At 47.3% G+C, this 20,163-nt stretch overlaps 1 protein-coding gene across 1 annotated transcript in view; it reads left to right on the top strand.

The window, feature by feature from the left end:
- Nucleotides 1-20,163, top strand: part of Sel1l3 (SEL1L family member 3) — a 111,123-nt gene that overhangs the window by 52,644 nt on the left and 38,316 nt on the right. The window contains exons 10-13 of the mRNA XM_005359231.2: nucleotides 6,146-6,357; nucleotides 7,555-7,734; nucleotides 15,656-15,775; nucleotides 18,207-18,347. Of these exons, the coding sequence (XP_005359288.1) occupies nucleotides 6,146-6,357; nucleotides 7,555-7,734; nucleotides 15,656-15,775; nucleotides 18,207-18,347 (653 nt within the window). The remainder of the gene's footprint in view (nucleotides 1-6,145; nucleotides 6,358-7,554; nucleotides 7,735-15,655; nucleotides 15,776-18,206; nucleotides 18,348-20,163) is intronic.

Genomic DNA, 20,163 nt, shown 5'->3' with positions numbered 1-20,163 from the left:
TGCTGCCTGGAAAATAGGACTCAAGTGATAGCGGCTATGCCTTTTGTTCCTTAGCGTCTGGTGCAAAAACAAAGAAAATGGAGAAATGGTGGCTTTTCCCTTTCTGTTTGTTTATTTCTTCATTATACCATTAATCTCCACAAACAAGACATGTTTTCAGTTACAGACTAGCTAGGAAAAAAAATGCATATGCTAAACCAGATGGGTGAAATTAACAGTTTCATTAAACTGACTTTAATATCGACAAAGACACCATGGCTTTGATTTTTAGACAATAGTTGCAATCCGAACTTTACCAAATGTGTGAAGTGAGTAATTTTACCTTAGAATCATTGCTTTTATTAAATCCAGTAGTGCAGAAAATTGTTTAGATTCTTGGGCAGAGAAAATATCAATTGGTGATATTTTTGAGGGAGGGAGTTAAGAATTTTAATATAAAAAATATGAAATGAGCAAGGCCTTTCTGTCTGCAAAACTTTTGGGGCCCAGGATAGACTGAAGGATTCTGGGTATGTTTCCAGCTACCTGGGCAATCCTGATGCTGATTTCTGGGGTTCCGTGCCAGGGGTCAGTGGGGCAGGTGTTTCATTTAGAGTTTCGTTTCTTTTGGAGCCTTCCCTCCTCAGCACACGAAGCTGATGTCCCTGTGTACTCAGCAAAACCCATCATCTTGGACTTTGGCAGGGAGGTGAGGCCAGGATGAATCGTTAACAATAATGTGGATGCCACTTTGCAGGGAATGACCTGCAGGAGCATCTGAAATGCGCACATGTTTAAAACTAAATCTATGAAGAAGTTGCAGTAGGATCTATGTGTTTGGATCTCTATTGTTCTCATTGAATCCATGGAGAAGGTTCTTAGCAAGGGAACGGTCCAGTAGCGAGGAGTACTCCTCTCAGTAGGGCAAAGGGAAAACCCAACAAAAGAGACTCCCAGAGTCCTGGTGGAAAAGGATGCTATCCTGCAGGCATAGGCCAGCAGGAGAACAGAGAGAAGCATCTAAGGCCACCCATTGCTGTGGTATTTGTTATAGCAAAATCACAAGGAGCAGCCCAAGAGTCTAAAATTAGAGAACTTGGTGCAGCCATAAAATACAAGGTGGCTGGCCCTCTGTGGGCTCTGCATCTCTACACAACCAGGATGGATCAAAGATATTTAGAGCAGTAGGCTGAGGGTGCACCTATGGTCTCCAATGCTTGGTGTGTGTGAGGGTCCTCAGGCCAGTCCCCAGCACTGAGAACACACACACACACACACACAGTCTGCAGTCAACATGTATGAGCATATTTTTTTTATTACTAATTCTCACAATTCACTGTAACTACCATTTCCTTAGCGTTTCCAATGTATTGAACACAAGGAATCTCGAGATGGTTTGGAATTGAGGTCATGAGCCGCTGTTTCACAGTAACAGGAGACAGGTGGTGTCACCCACAAAATTCATGCTCTAGAACCACACGATTGAGTTGGAAAAAAACTTCACAATTGTCTCAAACTGTTTCAGTACATTTAGATTTGTGTTAGGCTGAGTTCCTAGCTGTTTTTGGCCACATGTGACCACAAGCTGCAGAGAGGATCCTCCTGATAGAGTTTTCAGGTGGATGTCCACAGAAAGATGTACATTGGTCACATGCAAATACTCTGCTATGGGCAACTGGGGAGGATGCTGGAAGTGGTACCCCAATTGCTATCACTTCTATCTATCTGTCTATCTACCTATTTATCTCCTATCTATCTATCTATCTATCTATCTATCTATCTATCTATCTATCTATCTATTTATCTATATTCTATCTGTCTGTCCTTCTGTCTATCTATCTATCTGGAGGATGTGGGCATGTGCATGCATGTGTGTGTGAAGGTCTGGGGTCAGCACTGGTGTCCTTCCTCCCTCACTGTCCGCCTTTATTGCTTGAGACAGGCCTCTCACTGAACCTGCAGCTAATGGGTAAGGTTGTGCTTGCTGGCCAATGAGCTCCAGGGATCTTCCTGTCTCCCTTGCCCTAAGACTGGATTACAGACATGTGCTACAATGTGTAGCCTTCCATGTACATGTTTGGGGATCTGAATCCAGGTCCTCATGCTTGCACAGTGTGCACTTCATCAACAGGGCTACCATCCTCCTCTTCCTCTGCGGTATCGGCGCATCAAACAGAATGAACTTCTGATGACCATAGGGAGCTATTAATAATCCATAGTTAATTTACAAGAAAAAGTCAGGCTGGTGAGATGGCTTTGTGGGTGAAGGGCTTATCACCAAGCCTGAAGACCTGAGTTTGATCCCTAGGATCCAGATAATGGAACGAATGCAGTGACCCCTGCAAGGTGTCCTTTGAGTGCCTCATTCATGCTGTGGCATGTATGCACCTCCACACAGCCGCACAAAAATAAAGAAGTAAAATTTAATAGAAACTTAAAGCATAAAAAATGAGGTCAGAATCTATAGTGGCATAATATGCCACTTGGGGAAAAGAAAAAATATATGTAAATAAATGCACACATGAATTGCTGTGCATGCAGAGGCAAAGTCTCCAAGCATAGGTACCAAGCGTTTTAACCGCTTTTATCTTCACCCAAGACAGAGTGGGGGAGTGCGGGCTTCTGTTTTATTTAAAACCATTTGCATTGTTTGATTTGTCTTACCAAAACAAATAGTTATGTTTCTTACATAGCAAATAGTTATGTCTTTCGCGAGTAAAGCAGGCAAGCAAATAAACAAAGAGAGAATACGGAAAAGGCGCCCTGCTGTTCCTACACACTAGGATGGCTTTCTCAGCTACTGTGCTTTTGGGTGTTTGGGATCTGTAGGGCCTAAACAGATGCAGATGGAGCTGGGAGGGTGTCCACTCCTGTCTTTGGATGCAGACCTGCAGACTGCATCTCTCTTGGCCAGGGGTAGGGGGCACATAAGGACCCCCAGCAGCTTGTATGTTTGTTTGCATACCAACCACAGTTTCTCTTCCCTCCTCTCCTCCCATTTCCTCCCCCACCTTGCTTCTATGGCCCCCTTCACTCCTCCATCTCCATTCAGAAGGGGCAAGACAACAAAGAGTCAGCTCATGTGTCAGGGACAGGTCCTGGTCCACTGCTAGAGCCCCCCCAAAAGACCAAGCTACACAACTGACTCCCAGATGCAGAGGGCCTAGGTCAGTCCCGTGCCGGCTCCTTAGCTTTTGGTCCAAATCTATGAGCTCCCACAAGCTCAGGTCAGCTGTCTCTGTGGGCTTCCCCATCATGATCTGGACTCCCAGAGCTTGGCCCAGTGTTTGGCTATGAATCTCTGCATCTGCTCCCATCAGTTACTGGATGAAGGCTCTCCGATGACAATTAGAGTAGTCACCAATCTGATTACAGAGGAAGGCCAGTTTAGTTATCCTCTTCAATATTGCTAGGAGTCTTAGCTGGGGGTATCCTTGGTGAGTTTCTGGGAGTTTCCCTAGCACCAGGTTTCTCCGTAACCCCACAATGGCCTCCTCTATCAAGATACCTACCTCTTTTATTATGCTCCCCCTCTGTCCTGCCCCCAACTCGACCATCCTGATCCCTTATGTTGTCATCCCCCATCCTCTCCCCCCCAAACACGATCACCCCTAGTTTCCCCAGGACATCTCATCTAGTTCCTCTTCCCAGGGAGATCCTTGCATCCTTCTGGGGTCTTCCTTATTGCCTGGCTTCTTTGGGGCTGTGGATAGTAGCCTGGTTATCCTGTGTTTTACATCTAAAATCTACGTATGAGTGAGTACCTACCATGTTTGTCTTATTGGGTCTGGGCTACCTCACTCAGGATTACTTACTTTTTTTTTCTAGTTCCATCCATTAGCAGCTTGTAAACAAATGTGTTGATTTCATAATGCCAGCTCTGGATCTTTCTGATCTTGTGTGTGTGTGTATGTGTGTGTGTGTGTGTGTGTCTGTCTGTCTGTCTGTCTGTCTGTACACACACTTATGCATCTCTATGTGAAGATGCACATGAGTTGTGTCCATGCCTGTGTGTGGAGACCAGTGGGCACCGCAGATATTGTTGCTCAGACATCATGCCCCATGTTTGTTGAGACGGTCCCTGTAGTTTTTTTTTTAACTCTTTTTTTTTGGGGGGGGGCTATATCCAGCTCCCAAATAAATACATGGAGACTTATTTTTTTCTTATGAATTCCCAGTCTTAGCATGGCTTATTTCTAGCCAGATTTTCTTAAATTATCCCGTCTACCTTTTGCCTCTAGGCTTTCTCCCTTTCTCTATTTCTGTATATCTTTTCTTTTGTTCTTATTCTGTCTCTGGGTGGGTGCGTGGCTAGGTGGCTGACCCCCCCCATCCTCCTCTTTCTCCTTTTCTCCTCCCCTCTCTTCTCTTTTTTCTCCTTCTATTTATTCTCTTTGCCTGGCAACCCTGCACCTCCTTGCTCCTGCCTAGCTGTTAGCCATTCAGAACTTTATTAGACCAATCTAGTGTTTTAGACAGATAAAATAACACAGCTTCACAGAGTTAAACAAATGCAACATAAAAGAATGCAACACACCTTTGCATCATTAAACAAATATTCCACAGCATAAACAACTATAACACATTTTCAACTAATATTCCGTAACACATCTCACATTGGCCTCAGGCTCACCAATTCCCCTTGGCTAGCTGACCAGCAAGCATTGACATTTCCTGGCCCTTTCTACTCAGGACTGGATTTATAAGTAAATGCCTCTCTACCTTGCTTTTTATGCGGTTGCTTGGGATCAAACTCAGGTATTCATGTTTTGTGGCAAGTACTTTACCAACTAAGCCATCTCCCCAGCCCTCCTGACCCGTGTTTTCAAAATGAACCACTGCAAGGGAATTACTCTGCAGTAAACTTATTCCAAACCTCTCCTTCTGGACAAAAATTTCTCTGCTCGTTCCTTTCCGGTGTGCTAAGAAGAGTGATTTGTCCGTTGTCTCCTGAATGCTTTTTAGCATGACTTTTTTAAAAACAGGATGAAGAACATAAAAACGTTGGAAGTACCAGTTTTTTGGCAGGTAAAACTTCAGTCAAGGTTGACATTTAATTTCACATTCAAGCTGACACTGTTTACGCATAACTTAGGTCCTGTGTTTCCTGTAAATAACATCTTTCCATCCTGTATGATCTTCTGTAGAATGGCACCAACACTAGTAGTGCCTGGCTTCTCCTAGAAGCATTCCTTGGTTGCATTGATGAATAAGCGAGATAGATAGCGAAGACAGACTTTTAAAGATTCTAACAGGCACATCATGGAGCCATCACACTCGCTCGCTTGGCTTGGACACTGATCAGCATAGAGATTGATGAGACGTTTCATGAAAGAAAGCACCAAACATATTAAGGCAGACCAGACAATCCCCCATCCATGCTGGGAGGGCCCTGGTGAATATATCTGCTTGCCTGTCCACACGGGGGTGAGTAAACTCTGGCTCTCTCGTGGCATGGCCTGTCTAGCCAGGTTCAAAGGTTGGCCCAGCCCTTTGCCAGGCTTTGTAACTGCAGACAAGTTATTTTGCTTCTTCAGGCCTTCATCCCCTGCTGTGAAGGAGGAGAAGGCTAATAATAGTACCAGCCACCTAAGCTTGTGCAGATGCAATGGCCTCCTTTGCATAGGACACTTGACCTGTGTTAGGTGGCTGCAAGCCTTCCTAAGAGTTGACACATTCTTTTCATTACATCGAGAGACCCACGGGCAAAACTGGAATCGAAAGATGATGAGGAAGCATCTTAAAAATAAAATGCTCTTGCTCAGATTTTGGGAGCGGTACGCAGGAACTATTTCTGGGATAAGACACATTCTTCTTCTGCGTCCGTCTCAGAAGAGGCTCTCTGGAAGTTTCGGCAGCCCTGATTGGGCGGTGAATTACACTGAGTGAATGACTCTCTTGAGGCACTCTCTCGGCTCTGTGAGGCACAGTCTTTCCCTCAGGATACCAGGCTGTCATTTAGTGCCAGAGGAAAAGCTTTTTACCGAGTGACACCATAGCTTCCCCCAGAGGGTTTAATTTACTTCCCCAGAGGGTGGTATATTTCAAGGTACTGCAGGACCCACCTTGTCAATAACAGAGGTATTTAATTGACTTTCCCTCCTTCTCCAGCCACATCAGCCCTGTGGTAATTAATTCTGTGTGCTGTGAATTGTGTTATTTACAGTGCCATGGAACCAGAATGACTCCGTGTTAGAAATCGGTGGGAGGATATTTGAGAAGGCTGTAAAGAGACTCTCCGGCGTTGATGGCCTCCACCAAATTAGCTCTGTCATCCCCTTTCTGATGGATTCCAGCTGCTGTGGCTACCATAAAGCATCCTACTACCTCACTGTCTTCTATGAAACTGGATTAAACGGACCTCGGGATCAGCTGCAGGTGGCGTATTTCATGGGTTCAGCAGCATCTGTCACCTGGGTTATGTGTGCGGAGAGATGGCCCTGCTGACACTGGATGTGTTGCGGCTCCTTGGAGTCCCCTAAAAACCTTTACACCCAGGAAAAAAAAATGTCCTTGGCTTGTGGAACTCCATGACAACCCATTTTTAGAGGGAAAGAGCTACTTCTCAATTTTTTGCACATGGCTCTCATGTTTGGTAAACCAGCCCAAAGACAGTTTGAGCAGGGCCAGCTGGAACTGTGTCCTTCAGAGTCAGGGACCTCTTCCTCACACCGAGGACCGCATGTTGAGGCTGTCACATTGACGCCGTCACCCCATATTACTCCTTGGCTCAGAAAAGCCTTCAGATCTCCCAGCAAAGCGTCGCCACATCCACCCTTTCTACTATCAAAATAAATGCCGCAGTAGACTGTTTTACTTTGGGCCTTGAATCCAAATTGATTATGCAACGTGCCTAACATTTAAAGTCACATTTTCCTAAGCGTATTAGTCAGGGTTCTCTAGAAAAACAGAACCAAAGGGATTTGATATATATAGGAAGAGATTTATTCTGAAGAATCAGCTCATGCAATTATGGTGCCTGAGAAGTTCCCTGCTCTGCCATCTGCAAGTGAGAGGCCAGGAAGGCTCCTGCTGCTGGGTTTCTAGTCGAGGTCAGAAGGTCCCAATAACCGGGGGAGTGGTAGTGGAAAGCCCAGCCTTTGGATGGGGCCCCACCTCAAGCAGGCAGGCAGGAAGCCAAAAGGGATGAGTTCCTCCTTCCTCTGCCTTTGGTTTTCTTAGGCTCTCAATGGGTAGGATGCTGCTCCCCCACCCTGGGAAGGACCATCTGCTTTACTCAGCCTCCCAGTTCCAGGCCTCATTGGAAACAGCCTACCAGACTCCCTGAGAAAGGATGCTGGGCCCCTGCCAGCATAGTCACGTTGACAGATAACACTATCACAAGAAAACACTACATGCTCTCTGATGACTTTTAATTCCTGATCTCCGTGTGCGATTGCTTGTCTTTGTATGTGTGGCTTTTGTTTTAGTTTTTTTTTTTTTTAAGGTACATTAACTTGTCTAGGATGGCTGAGATTATAGAGAGGGAGCAGGGCAAATGACCTTTCAGTTTCAGGGGATTTTATTACCTTATCTACAGCCTTGTGAACACTTTTATCATTTTCTTCCTAACAGGGCATGCTATACAGTCTGGTTGGAGGCCAGGGCAGTGAGAGGCTGTCGTCACTGAATCTTGGGTACAAACACTACCAGGGTGTAGACAGCTATCCGCTGGACTGGGAACTGTCATATGCGTACTACAGCAACATTGCCACGAAGACACCCCTTGACCAGCACACACTGCAGGGAGACCAGGTAGGAAAGAGATGGCTGGGGAGGCTTACGGCCTGGTTACACAGTCCTGGGCAGCGTGCTGGAGGCTGCACCTGTGTCTGGTTCAATCTGCTGGCTCTCCCAGGACGTGCACTGTCGGAGGGAGAGCAGAGCTTTATTGTCCTGTCTCCGGTTCCTATTTCCTGCTGGTGTGCAGGTTCACGCTCTGACCTCAGGCGTGAGCCCACATCTGCGCACTGCCCATGAGTGGGCAAACTGGTGCGTGAAGGAGAGATTGGCTCCGGGGGTAGATTTTGGTCTTGAAAAAAAGGAAACATTGCAGAAACAGAAGCATTTTGTCCATGTGAGACGGTGATGTCTGGATGTTAGGAAGGAAGGAATCAAATTGAGAGGAGGCTTTAATTTCCCAGCACCACTCTCTATCCATGCTAAACAAGCAGGATATACCGCACATAGCAGCCAGCTCTATCTCCAGCCAGGTGCCCAGTGCGGGATGCTTAAGAAAGGTCTTCTTTCCGTGGACCCTACCTTCTCATTGCTGCCAGGTGGCTGACGCTGAAAGACAAGGGGGATTTAGCACCCGTCCCTGCTTCCCGTCTCTGCTGACTTACTGGACAAAGAAATCAGTGGCTCACATCTGCCAAAAAAGCATAATGCGTTAGATTAGACTCACTGATGGCTTGCTTCCAGGCTTCTTTGGGGGGTGAAGATAAAATGCTGCCAGTGAAGGTGTCTGTGTCAGAACCGCGGGAGAGGCTCCTCGATAGCACAGCCCCACAGATGGATGTGAGAGGAGACAGTGGGCTCCTCGGTTTCTGGGTCACAGAGGTGCGTGAGATGATTCACGCTGATAAATGCAACTGGTTTGCTGTGGGAGTTGAGGGTTGGTTGGTTTGTTTTTGTTTTTTTTTTGGGTGTTTTTTTTTTTTTTTTCTATAAAGGGCCAGCTGGTGACTATTTCATGCTTAGACTGTATGGTGTTTTTGCACCTGCTGATCTCTGCCAGGGAAATGTGGAACCAAACGGGGCATCTGGGTCTGTGTAGCCACAGACAATATGAAGCCCCATGGCAGGATCTATGCTGTGAGCTTCTCTGTTTCTGCCTGTTGGGCAGGCCTGTCTCAGGGACAAGCCTGACTAGGTCAGAATTGTTGAATCTCAGGCTTAGTGACTGACTGAGAGCTAAACTGCCCTTGGATTGAGTCAGAAGCCCACAGGGTGGAAAAGTGGCGTTTGATACTTGGAAATAGATACTCGAAAATGGTTTCTGGAAAAAAGAAAAATCTACTGTGGCCACTCTACTGTTGTGAAATGGTTGGCTCAAAGAGATGAGGCTTCAGCGGCTGTTAAACGTGGCAGAGCCGGCCAAGGATGTGGCTCACTTTGTAGGCCACTTGGCTAGCACTCACAAGGTTCAGTCTCCAGCACCCTGTGAAACCAGGTATAGTGGCATGTGCCAGCAATCTCAGCACCAAAGAGAAGGATGCAGGAGGATTAGGAATTCAAATCGTCCTTGGATACATAAGAAGCTCAAGAGCAGGCTGGGATTTGTGAGACCCTGTCCCAAGATGGAAGGGGGAGAAGAGGAGGAAAAGGGGAGAATGAGAGAGGAGGGAGGAGGAAGAGGAAGAGAGGGGAGGGGGAGGAAGAGGACAGAAGTCATAAAAAACCAAAAGTCTGTCTCTATAGAGACATTCTAACTCCTTTAGACGATGTTGGTTCTCTTTAGATAAACCCGCACAACGCTTGTCACTGATATCTGACTACTCTTTCTCTGTGGATAAGTGATTTGCAAAATTTGACCTCAGCTTGACAGCAATTAATTAGTCAACCTTTTTGTTAAAAAAAAAAATATTTCCCTGCGAAAACATTTTTACGAAATCAAGTTGCCAGATAAGGCTGCCTTTACCTTTCCACCAAGCCCAAACATGCCCCTAACATCCTGCACATATAGATCACACATCGAAGAATCCGAATTCAGCATCAATTAGCAGCGGGAAGTGGTACGTTGCTGACAAGCTCCTCTTCTTTTGAAGACTTGGCATGTGAAATGTTATGATTAGGAATGAAAATGTTTAATTGGTCAGAACCGGAGGAGATGAGCAGAAGAGATGTGTCTCGCAGCTGAAAGGCCGTATGATTAGGCGTCGTGGATAGGAATTATACACTTAGAGTTGTGTCAGCGCTCATTTTCCTAAGAATTCATAATTAATGGCTTCTCGAGGACTGAAGCAGGTGTCATGCGTTCACTGAAATGTCCTTTTGTTGAGGTATCTATTAATTCACCCGCATAATGTAACAAACGAGGAGCTCTTGAAAGCCAGACCGCTAATTAAGAAGCGAAGGCTCTGTCAATGGCGCCTTTCTTCATTCTCTTTGCTTCTGGGATTCGCATCGTTTCATCTTCTCCATCAGGATTCTTACTCCGCTCCCGCTTGTGCCTGAGTGGGCCTGTGCTACAGGTAGAACCGGAAGGGACGCTAGCTTTCCCTCTGTCTGGACTGTGGCTTAAACTGCAGATGAGTTCCATTCCTTCAGCCCAGTTCTTAGAAGTTCCCCTCCCCCCTTTTCTCTCCGCTTGGTCACAGCTTTCCTTTTGCTCTGTGGCTTCTGGGAGCATGGCAGACTTCAGCCACAGTCCCCAGCAACAGCCGCCTTTGCATGTTGCTAGTACTCAATCTTTATCTCCACCTCCTATCTTTCTAACTTCTCACAAAAGAAGCTGGCCATTCACATCTCCCTTCCTCTAGTGCTAACCCCTCCCCAGATGACACCCATAGCTACACTAAGAAATGGGGCTGACCCTTGACCCCTCATCCTATCTGAGAATCATCCCAGTTTCTCTCTTCCCCATCTCCATCGCTGCCACCACTGCCTCCTGTGGTCCTTGATGGTCTATCCCGAGCTGCTGCAACAACTTCTCTTAGGGATGCAAAATTGTGTCTCCCCTGATTCAAATGTTGATGCCCCAACCCCCAGTACCCTGGAGTAAGATCACACGTAGACAGAAGGTAATGTGTGTGTGTATTGCTTTTTACTCTCTGCCTAAGAGGCCACACTCTCAGATGCAACCAAGTCGAGATTGAAAATATTCCAAAAAAGCAAGGTGTTTGTCTCAGTGCGTATTGATTTCTCTCTTCAGTATTCCTAAGAAACACAGAATAATAGCTATCTGATTGTTATTTATATTGTATTATTATAAGTAATATAGCTGTGATTTAGAGCATGGGGCTGGGACACAGTGGTTGAGTGCATTTGAAGTGTACTTGAGGCTCTAGGTTCCCAATTACCACATAATAGATAAGAGACAAGAATCAGGGATTTCATTGTTTGTAGGGGGTCTTGCAACCAATCCTCCTGGGATACTGAGGTGTGTGTGTGTGTGCATGCATAAATGTGTGTGCTTTTATTTATTTGTATATGCATGGGTGGGTTCATTTATGCAGAATGCACATATGTGTATGTGCTGTGGTAGGTGTGCATTTATGTATACTTGAATGTATATGAATGTATATGTGTGTGTGCATGCATGTGTACATTAGAAGCGCTTCTCATTTTTATAATATGTAGATAGGGTTAAGAACTGACCCCACAACACCCAGTACTATTACAGGTATACAAGGGCATTTCTTGTCTGCACTTCTTCCCTCTACCCATTCTTACCTTGGCAACTCTGCCTTGGCCTGCAAATTTTGGCACTGCCATATCTTGGACACAGCAGACTGTTCACAGTCCTGGCCCTGTTCACCTCTTTGCTCTCTCCTCCTTCATAATAGCCGTGGGACCCTTCCTACTGTACCATATGCTCATCAGCAACCTCCTCTGGGGCCTGGCTGGAGCTCCCACATAGCACCCAGCCACAATTCTGTCATTGCCCACCCAGGGCTGGAGAGCTGGATTCTTCAAAAGACTGAGCTTTCAGGGCAGGGACCCTGGCAGGATCCAGCTGTCAGCATCTGCGGAACCTTGCTTTCCTTTCTCTCTACTGCAGTAGTCAATACTTTCCCACTGTTGCTTTAAAACAGAACGTTAACTTTCAGCTAAGAACCACCCTCTCAAACTGGGAGCCAGCAGTATGACTGGCTAGAACTAAGCAGCGGTTAGCAGGTGTAAGCATTGGCTACAACGCTGGCCCAGCCTCTCGCCAGCTTCTCCTTGGCTCTCTGGGGCTGCCTGGGTGGCAGCCCAAGTCCTCAGAAGGCTGCATTTCTAGACAATGTCCAACTGCAGCCCAGCCAGCTGTCCTATCCTGTCTCCTGTCTTCCCCTTCCTTTCTCTCTCCCTTCCTTTCTTTCTCTCATCTACTCCCCCACCTCCTTCCTTCCTTTCTCTCATCTACTCCCCCACCTCCTTCCTTCCTTTCTCTCATCTACTCCCCCACCTCCTTCCTTCCTTTCCATCTCTTCCCCTTGCCCCTGCCTCATTTCCTCTACTCCCTTCCCTCTTTCTTTCTTTCTTTCTTTCTTTCTTTCTTTCTTTCTTTCTTCCTTCCTTCCTTCCTTCCTTCCTTTCTTTCTTTCTTTTTCTATCTGTCTGTCTGTCTGTCTTTCTGCCTTTCTGTCTGTCTGTCTCTGTTCTCCCCTCTCTGACCTTTCCTGAAACCAGTGACAGCATCTTTTAACAGGATGGCAAGTGCCCCTGGCAGCCTGCAGGCTGGGCAGAGGGAAAGAAGGTGAAGCTTTTCCTAGACAATGCGGCGCCTTTCTCTGGCACTCAGTCCAAGGATCTGAGGGTGACGGTTTCCAGACACTGGTCCTCCGGGAACTTGGCAGCATGTTCTAACGCTTTGATATAAGATGTGAACTTTTGGGCTATTCATTCTGATGACACTGATTTATGAAAAAAGCAGCCACAGGACCTTCCGGGAACCTTGGGATTTCTCAGAACAACCAGCATGGCACCCCTGGCTCTGCATACCTGCCTCACCCCGCCATGGCTACTCTCTGTATTCCACCCCTGCCCTGGCCACAACATACTATTTGAATGAATGAGCACCTTTGAGCCGTTCCTCCTAAGGCCATTCTGTCTTTAGGTGTTTTGTAGACTATCTCCTTCCACAGAAAGCCCAGGCATAGGCATCTGACATGTGCCAGCTGCTGCTTTGGGGACCGCAGGATCATGGAGAAGCATCCCTGCCCTGCCTGGGTGCAACACACTGTGTGGTTGATCAGATCTGACTGGCTCACTCCCAGTCTGTCTGCACTAAGAGGGAAGCCTTGTCTCCATTTCTCACTCCTGCCTGGCCACCATGACTGTCTGCCTCTCACAAGGTTGTTACAACACACATCAGTTCATCCACATGCTGGACAGAGCTTGGTACAGGGCATGAGCTCTCAAAAAAGTGTCTGACATTTGGACATTGTCTCCAGATTGTACTCCTTTTGTTTTCGTTTCTCATGTGAGGCAGGCTAGCATGAAACTCACTCTGCAGGATGACCTTGAACTTCTGATCCTTCTGCCTCTGTTCCCCAGTGCTGCAATTATGGATATAAATAAATTGTATATAGATTATGGATATGCGTAGATCACATATAGGCTTGCAACCCTGTGGGGTCAGTATGTTATTACCATCTTCTGAAAGTGGTCAATTAAAGTTACTAAAGTGACCCAGCAAATGAACAGCAGCAGAGTCTAGATTTCAGCTTAGATCTTCCTTTTTGTACTGTAAAAACGTAACGGCTCACCTCTTAAGTGCTCTGGAGGTGGGAGGTTCTATACTCCGCCACTTTTTCCCATTGCAGAAAAGCAGTACCATCTAAATAAAGTGGCCCAAGGCTCACATTTAGTTGGTGGTGGGTCGGAACCGAAATCCCCTGGGTCAGAGAGGAAAAGGCGTGGTCCTGATACTTACAGCTTGCTGCTAAGCCCAATGGCAGCACCCACAGGTCCTGGCAAGAGTCATGGAGCCAGAAGCAGATGTGTTCTTTACTCACAGCTGTGCGTGGCTGCTCAGTCCCCCCTCCCCCAACACACACACCGAGAAATGTGGTCTCAGTTAAGACCCCCCTGACAGTGCCCACAGAGAAGCATTGTGTATGGGAGGGCAGGGGACTTTGAGACAGTCCAGCGTGTGCTCCTTCCCAGATGTACCGTCCTTCGAGGGAGACTGGCTGCCAGGCACGGGTGTGAGCCAGCCTGGAATTGACTCCTACCATTGAAGCACTGATGGTGTGATCTTGGGCAGTTTAGTTAACGTCAGTGGGCGTCAGCGTTCGGGTGTACGAAATGGGGGATCATAACCAAGCACGGTTGTCCGTTGGAGTAAGGCGCGGGACAGTGCCTGGCACACTCCTCGTGAGGGTCACTGGTATGTCATCAGTTCCAAAGTCACAGAGGCACAAGAGCATGAAGCTCTGAGGCAGAACTGTCTCTGTATGGCCTAGTCTTTCTCTTTCAAGTCTCAAGACAAGGAGAAAAAGAAAACCAAAATTCAAAACACCGGAATTCTCCAGGTGGACATAAAACCGAGAATTCTTCATCTGCCCAACCCCAGGCTCCTCAAAGAAAACAAAAGTGTCCTTGAAATGCCAGCTGGGGCCTCACCAACCCTGTGAGCTGTGGACACATGGAGTCGGTCCCTTGACCACACCAACTCTCTCCCAGTTGAAACTGCAGGGTCTTCCCACCAGAGGGTGACGGAGGAGGATCTCTTTGCTTGCCTGGCTTTCAGGGCAGAGCAGCGGGAGCTGGAATTTGTGTTTCACTTTAGGAGCCTCCGTTTGTTACTTTGTCTGTAAATCAGGGCTGGGGGCCGTGGTTTGAGTGAAGACGAGTTAGACACCCTGCCGCCATAGTGGATTTCAATAAAAGGAAGAGGCCGTCTATTGTTTCTACACTGAACGTGGCAGGAATGGACTGAGCTGGGTCCTGTGCCTTGCAGGACTCCTCAGTCCCCTACTGCTCCTGAAAGGGACCCTGGGCCATACACAGACCCAGCTTAGAAAGCCGCTGAGAGACAGTCTAAGCAATGGAGCTACAGACCAGAAACTGTGACTGAATAATTTTCTCAAGAAACAAAGGCAGTCAGAAGGGAAATCAGGCCTGGCTCCTCATTCTCTGAGGCTTTGCTACCAATTTCTCACACCTGCCCGTGGCTTGGCAGAGCATGGGTCGCTCGCTCCAGAGCCCCCTCACGGCGTGCTGCGCAGACTCCGTCGTATATGAGAGTAGTCCACAGAGCAATGGGCACTGGTTTCTAACACAGGGCCAGAAAGTATACACTGTATACTCTTCTCCGAAGAGGTCCACAGAGCAATGGGCACGGGTTTCTAACACAGGGCCGGAATGTATACACTGTATACTCTTCTCCGAAGAGGTCAAACATCTGACGGGCTGTGTGCAAATTCAAACTACCCTGTGAACTTTCCTTCTGGGTTCATCTTTAGGGCATATAGAACATTCCACCTCATCGTCTTTGAGTTTAGTACCCTTGCTTCTTTGCAGGGTAAATTTCTAACTTTGGGGCTCTAGCAGATGATTACTGAAACCGTAAAATAAACATGTTTAGTTATGTCAGATAAGGATGCTTCAGTAAAAATTAAGGTCATACTTAGAAAATAACATTTTTTTTTTTTTTTTTTTTTTTTTTTTTTTTTTTTTTGCTGCTGTTGGAAATGGGAGCTGGTTCTGAGAACCGTGACATCAGACAGACATTCGAACAAGCTTGAACAGTGAAGTGGGGGCAGGGAAAAAAAATCCTGGCTTCCCCAAATACTTCGATAGGAACAAATAACAATGCAGGCATGCAGGATGTGGTATATTCGTTTAAAAATAATTCGCTCCCGTGACCATGCAGTCACGCCTAAGATTTAAATTATTCGTGTGGCTTTCGCTTGACCAGTTGCTGGTTTGACAGCATTATGTCTGTGCGGGCTCATGGTCTTTGGGAGTTTACCTCCTCTCTCCCCCTCCTCCCCCTTTCCTTTACTTCCTTTCCTTTTAGGCATATGTTGAAACTATTAGACTCAAAGATGATGAAATACTCAAGGTCCAAACCAAAGAGGATGGAGATGTCTTCATGTGGCTGAAGCACGAAGCCACCCGCGGCAATGCAGCAGCACAGGTAAGCACAGGCCGGCCTTAGAGAGTCTGTCGGCCATCTCAGATGAGGGTTTGCTTCAGTAACAAAACTGCCCCATCCCCAGTGGCTTGAAGCAATGCCGCTATGTCTTCTGCTTGCCACCGTGTCCCATGGAACTCTTTCTTGCAGCCTTAGAACCCAGGTGGATGAATGGGGCTTCTCCACATAGTTCCAGCGTCATTGTCAGGGCCACAGCCATGGCACGTCTGAGCCAAGCGGGCAACACTTCTGTTTATAAGGGGCCCAAGTCCCAGAGCATGTCACATGGTCACATTCTCAAGTTCAAGAGGCTGGGGTGTAGTCCTCCCACCCAACCAGGAAGAGAAGATTCCGGGGTATCTGCACCCTTAAAGATTTTTGTTGGTGCATGTGTCAGATAGCAAACAAGGAACAGCTTGAGTGGGAAAAATTAGATGGCCGTGTGTTCAGCCCGGAGAACAATTATTGTTTACAGAGTGTCAAGCCAGAGAGATTGGCCTTGTCTCTCGAGCATCTGACTTCTCTGAGCAGAGTTTTAGGAGTCTGACTTGCAGCCGATGAAAAGCCCTCAGCTGCAGTTTGCTGAGGCTGACTTCACCAGAAGCCTTTTTCCCAAAGGAGGGCTTTAGCAGTGGATGAGTGTTCCTTGGGAGCACTTCAGGCTGGGGAGGAGGCTCCAGCGCTGCTGAGTGGTAGGAGTAGCAGGATAGGAAAGGGACAAGAGTCAGAGGCACTAACAAAGTCTCCTGATAGGGTTCCCTAGAGATCTTCCTGGCACTTTAGTTGATACTGTCTTTGCTGGACATTGAAGGTATTGGTGTGGGGGCAGAAATAAGGTCAGACCATAAGTGGCCCACATGGGGCCAAATGATTAACAAAGGGGGCCCCTGCCCCCATTCTTGGGTTTATAACCCTGGCCTGCTGTCCTTCCAGTAGGGAGTAATGTAGTTATAGAAATACCGTTTCTTGGGGCTCCAGAGCTCACAGTGATCTTTTAACAGTGGATACTTACCTATTCCCTTTGGCAAATCTATATATGCACAAGCTTGTAGGAATTTTTGAGAGTGCTAGGTAAAGCTTTGTGGGATGTGTGTGTATGTGTGTATTTGGACCAGAACCAGAACTGGCTGGAACATATCTAGTGACCCCAGAACCAGACTCCTGTAGGAGGTACTGCCTTTGCCGTTTTGTCAGCGACCAGCAAGGAGGTCTGTCTTGGGACCTTTCCCAGTGGCTGATCTCTTCTGTACATTGCTGTCTCTGTCGTTGGAGCCATCATGAGAGGAAGGCTAGGAGCTTTCGGGAGGCAAGAACATACATATGTGTTGTAGCTTGTATTTATGCAAATATGCCTTCAGTCTCCTCCCCCTGTCTGAAAATAGTGTGTTTAAGTCTTTATTCTCCACCTAAAACGTGTTATGTTATTATTAGCACATATTAATTATGTAATATGGGTTTCATTGTGATATATATGCATAATGTATTTCAATTTTATTCACTCCTCCTCCATCCTCCTACTCATCCCTTTTCTCTTCTCAACTAGTCCCCTTTTACAAGAGAGAGAGAGAGAGAGAGAGAGAGAGAGAAGCAGGAAAAGGAGAGGAAAAGAAAGAGAGGAAAGGAGGGATAGGGAGGGGAAACCCCTGACTTTCATGAGGGTTGTTTACAGGAGCATGGGTACCACTGAAGACAATATCTCTCCATCCCTCATCAGCTGTTAACATAGGGAAGGGTGAGGACCCACGAACCCCTCGCCCTTCCGTGATGGAGTGTTTAGAGTCCTGTTCTTATTGAGGCAATATGCAGGTAATATCAACCGCTGTGACATCAGGAGTGACAGGTGTCATGGGGGGGCTGGAGCAACAGCTCAGCAGTTAAGAGCACTTACTGCTCTTGCAGAGACCCCAGGTTCAGTTCCCAGTATTCTCATGATGGCTCCCAACTGCCTGTAATTCCAGTTCCAGAGAATCTGATGCCCTCTTCTGGTCACCAGCAGCTCCTGCATGCCTGTGGTGCACCCAGACTTTCTTGGCTACGCACACATGCCCTTAAAAATAATAAATAAACCTTAAAAAATGAAGGGGCCTGGTGAGATGGCTCAGTTGATACCCAGCTTATCTGAATTTGTTCAATGGGACCTACATGGTGGAAAGAAAGAGCCAACTCCTGCAAGTTGTCCCAGACCTATGACAGCGGCCCGTGTGCGCGCGCACACACACACACCTATCCCCACTGCTTTCTCTGGCTCTTGCGTTCTTTCTGCCTCTTCTTCTAAGACATTCTCTGAGCCTTCGAGGGGTGATACAGATGTTCCTTTGGTGGCTGGTCGTTCAACCTAGAACATTTTACATTAGGTTGGCCCGCGCACTTCCTCAAGTGTCATGTGAAACATCACCCAGGAAACTCACTGTTCTAAATCGCTCTTGTCTTTAAGCAACGATTGGCCCAGATGCTGTTCTGGGGGCAGCAAGGGGTGGCCAAGAATCCAGAGGCTGCCATCGAGTGGTACGCTAAGGGGGCCCTGGAGACCGAGGATCCTGCCCTGATCTATGACTACGCCATCGTGCTATTCAAGGTAAGAATCACCGGTCTAAAATTGTTCGATTCTGATAATAGACATCCCGAGACGTTTCCTGTGGGCGTGCAGGCAAACAGGGAGTCTTAGAACAAGCTGCTGTCACCTGTGATGGAGAGGGACACGGCTGAAAAGGAAGAGTCAGAAGCACTTCCCTGGGCTCAATTTTAATTGACAATCTTACACTTGTCTCCTGGCTTTTCTATACTTCTGTGACATTCTGAAGGAGACACCCGTATTTCCTGGCTTGGTGCATGGCCACCAGCCCCATAGGGGCTGCACATTTGTCTCTGGTTCAATAGAATGTGTGCTTGGGCCAGATTCCAGTGATGGGGTGGGGGGGGGTGAACCTGGTTGCTGTCTAAGGAGGAAGGGCAGAGAAGAGTCCAGGAGACAGAGGGCAGGTATTAGAGTTCTGCCCCTGCCCCCGTTGTGGGTATCATTGAAGAAATTTATATCCTGGATGATGCTTGTGGCCATGGACGGAATGAAACAATACGACCAGCGGGGTTTAAAATCTGTACCACACGTGTGCCCTTTACAAGAAAATCATTATTTCCACCAACGAGTGGGGCATTTGCTCCCTGCCTCACATAAACTAGCACATTGAACCCTCATGGCCAGGGAGCGCTATAGGTCATTTTAGTGTCGTATTCTCATACAGAGCCGCAGAGACACAGAGAGGTTTTGTAACTGACCCAGGGTCACCCAACCTATGCATTTCGCACCTGGGGCAGGGATCCAGGCAGACTGGCTTTATGGCAGTGATCTGCATGCCCAAATGCAGATGTAGAAAACCACTAATCCCATCCAAGCACAAATCAAACTTGGCCCCACTTAGCTTCTGAAATCAGACTGGAGCAGGTGCACTCAGGGTGGAATGGCTGCAGACCTCAGCTTGGAAATGGAGACACTTTGGCTTTGAGAAGAAAATCCTTGGACCTTATGCCCATGCCCCCAGATGAATGTCATCAAATAACCATGTGTCACCTGTGTGCCTGGCCAGACCTGTGTCCAGATCCACAGCTGTGGCCGCTCACTCACCAACAGCCATGATGTCGCTACAACTCAACCCTCTAAACCCTACTGAAGCCTGAAAATCTAATGGTTGTTACGGTTTCCAAATTGAGGCCTAGACCTTCTCTTTCCAGGCACCAAATTGACAGAAATTATCTGAATCTTCTCCATATGCCATGTATTTATCTAATACCCATCCATTCTGTGCTGGCCACATGCCAACCTCGGCGCTGAGTGGAGGGACATATGGAGACATGAGTCACATCCTTGGCCTCAGGGGACTCGTACGCTGGAGGGGAAGACAGAGGACAGAAACAGGGTAGCAGAGAGACACTTGTCCACCAGAGTTGGGGCTGGACACTGTGCAAAGTCCAGAGAAGAAGGAGGCATAGTCGGGCACTATTTCTTCCCACAGGATCTGATGGTGTAGAATGGGATGCACAGACGGGCATCTGTGACTGTGGGTGACATGTTTCCTCGGATGCCATTTCCCAGATCTCAAAGCTGCTTTTGTTTTGCCAGTGCTACTGAATTCTGCCTAAGTTATCTCTGGGTACAGTGCAGGAAGCCTTTATCCGCATCTCGGAGAAGAGCATCGCTTCTGGCAAGGAGCTCTTTTTAATTACAGCCCACATAGAAGGGTCTCCCGTGGAAATGGGAATTCATGGGCATCTCTGGGTGTCAAGGCAATGGTGTGCATTGGCTGTGTAGGACACCCAACATACCATATGCAAAGATGACATACCAACATACCACATGCAAAGATAACATGCCAACATACCACATGCAAAGATGACAT

This window comes from Microtus ochrogaster, linkage group LG1, assembly GCF_000317375.1.
Source record: "Microtus ochrogaster isolate Prairie Vole_2 linkage group LG1, MicOch1.0, whole genome shotgun sequence".
In the NCBI taxonomy this organism is placed as follows: Eukaryota; Metazoa; Chordata; class Mammalia; order Rodentia; family Cricetidae; genus Microtus; species Microtus ochrogaster.
Note: the sequence above shows the minus strand (reverse complement) of the source record. Positions and strands in the feature narration are given on the sequence as shown.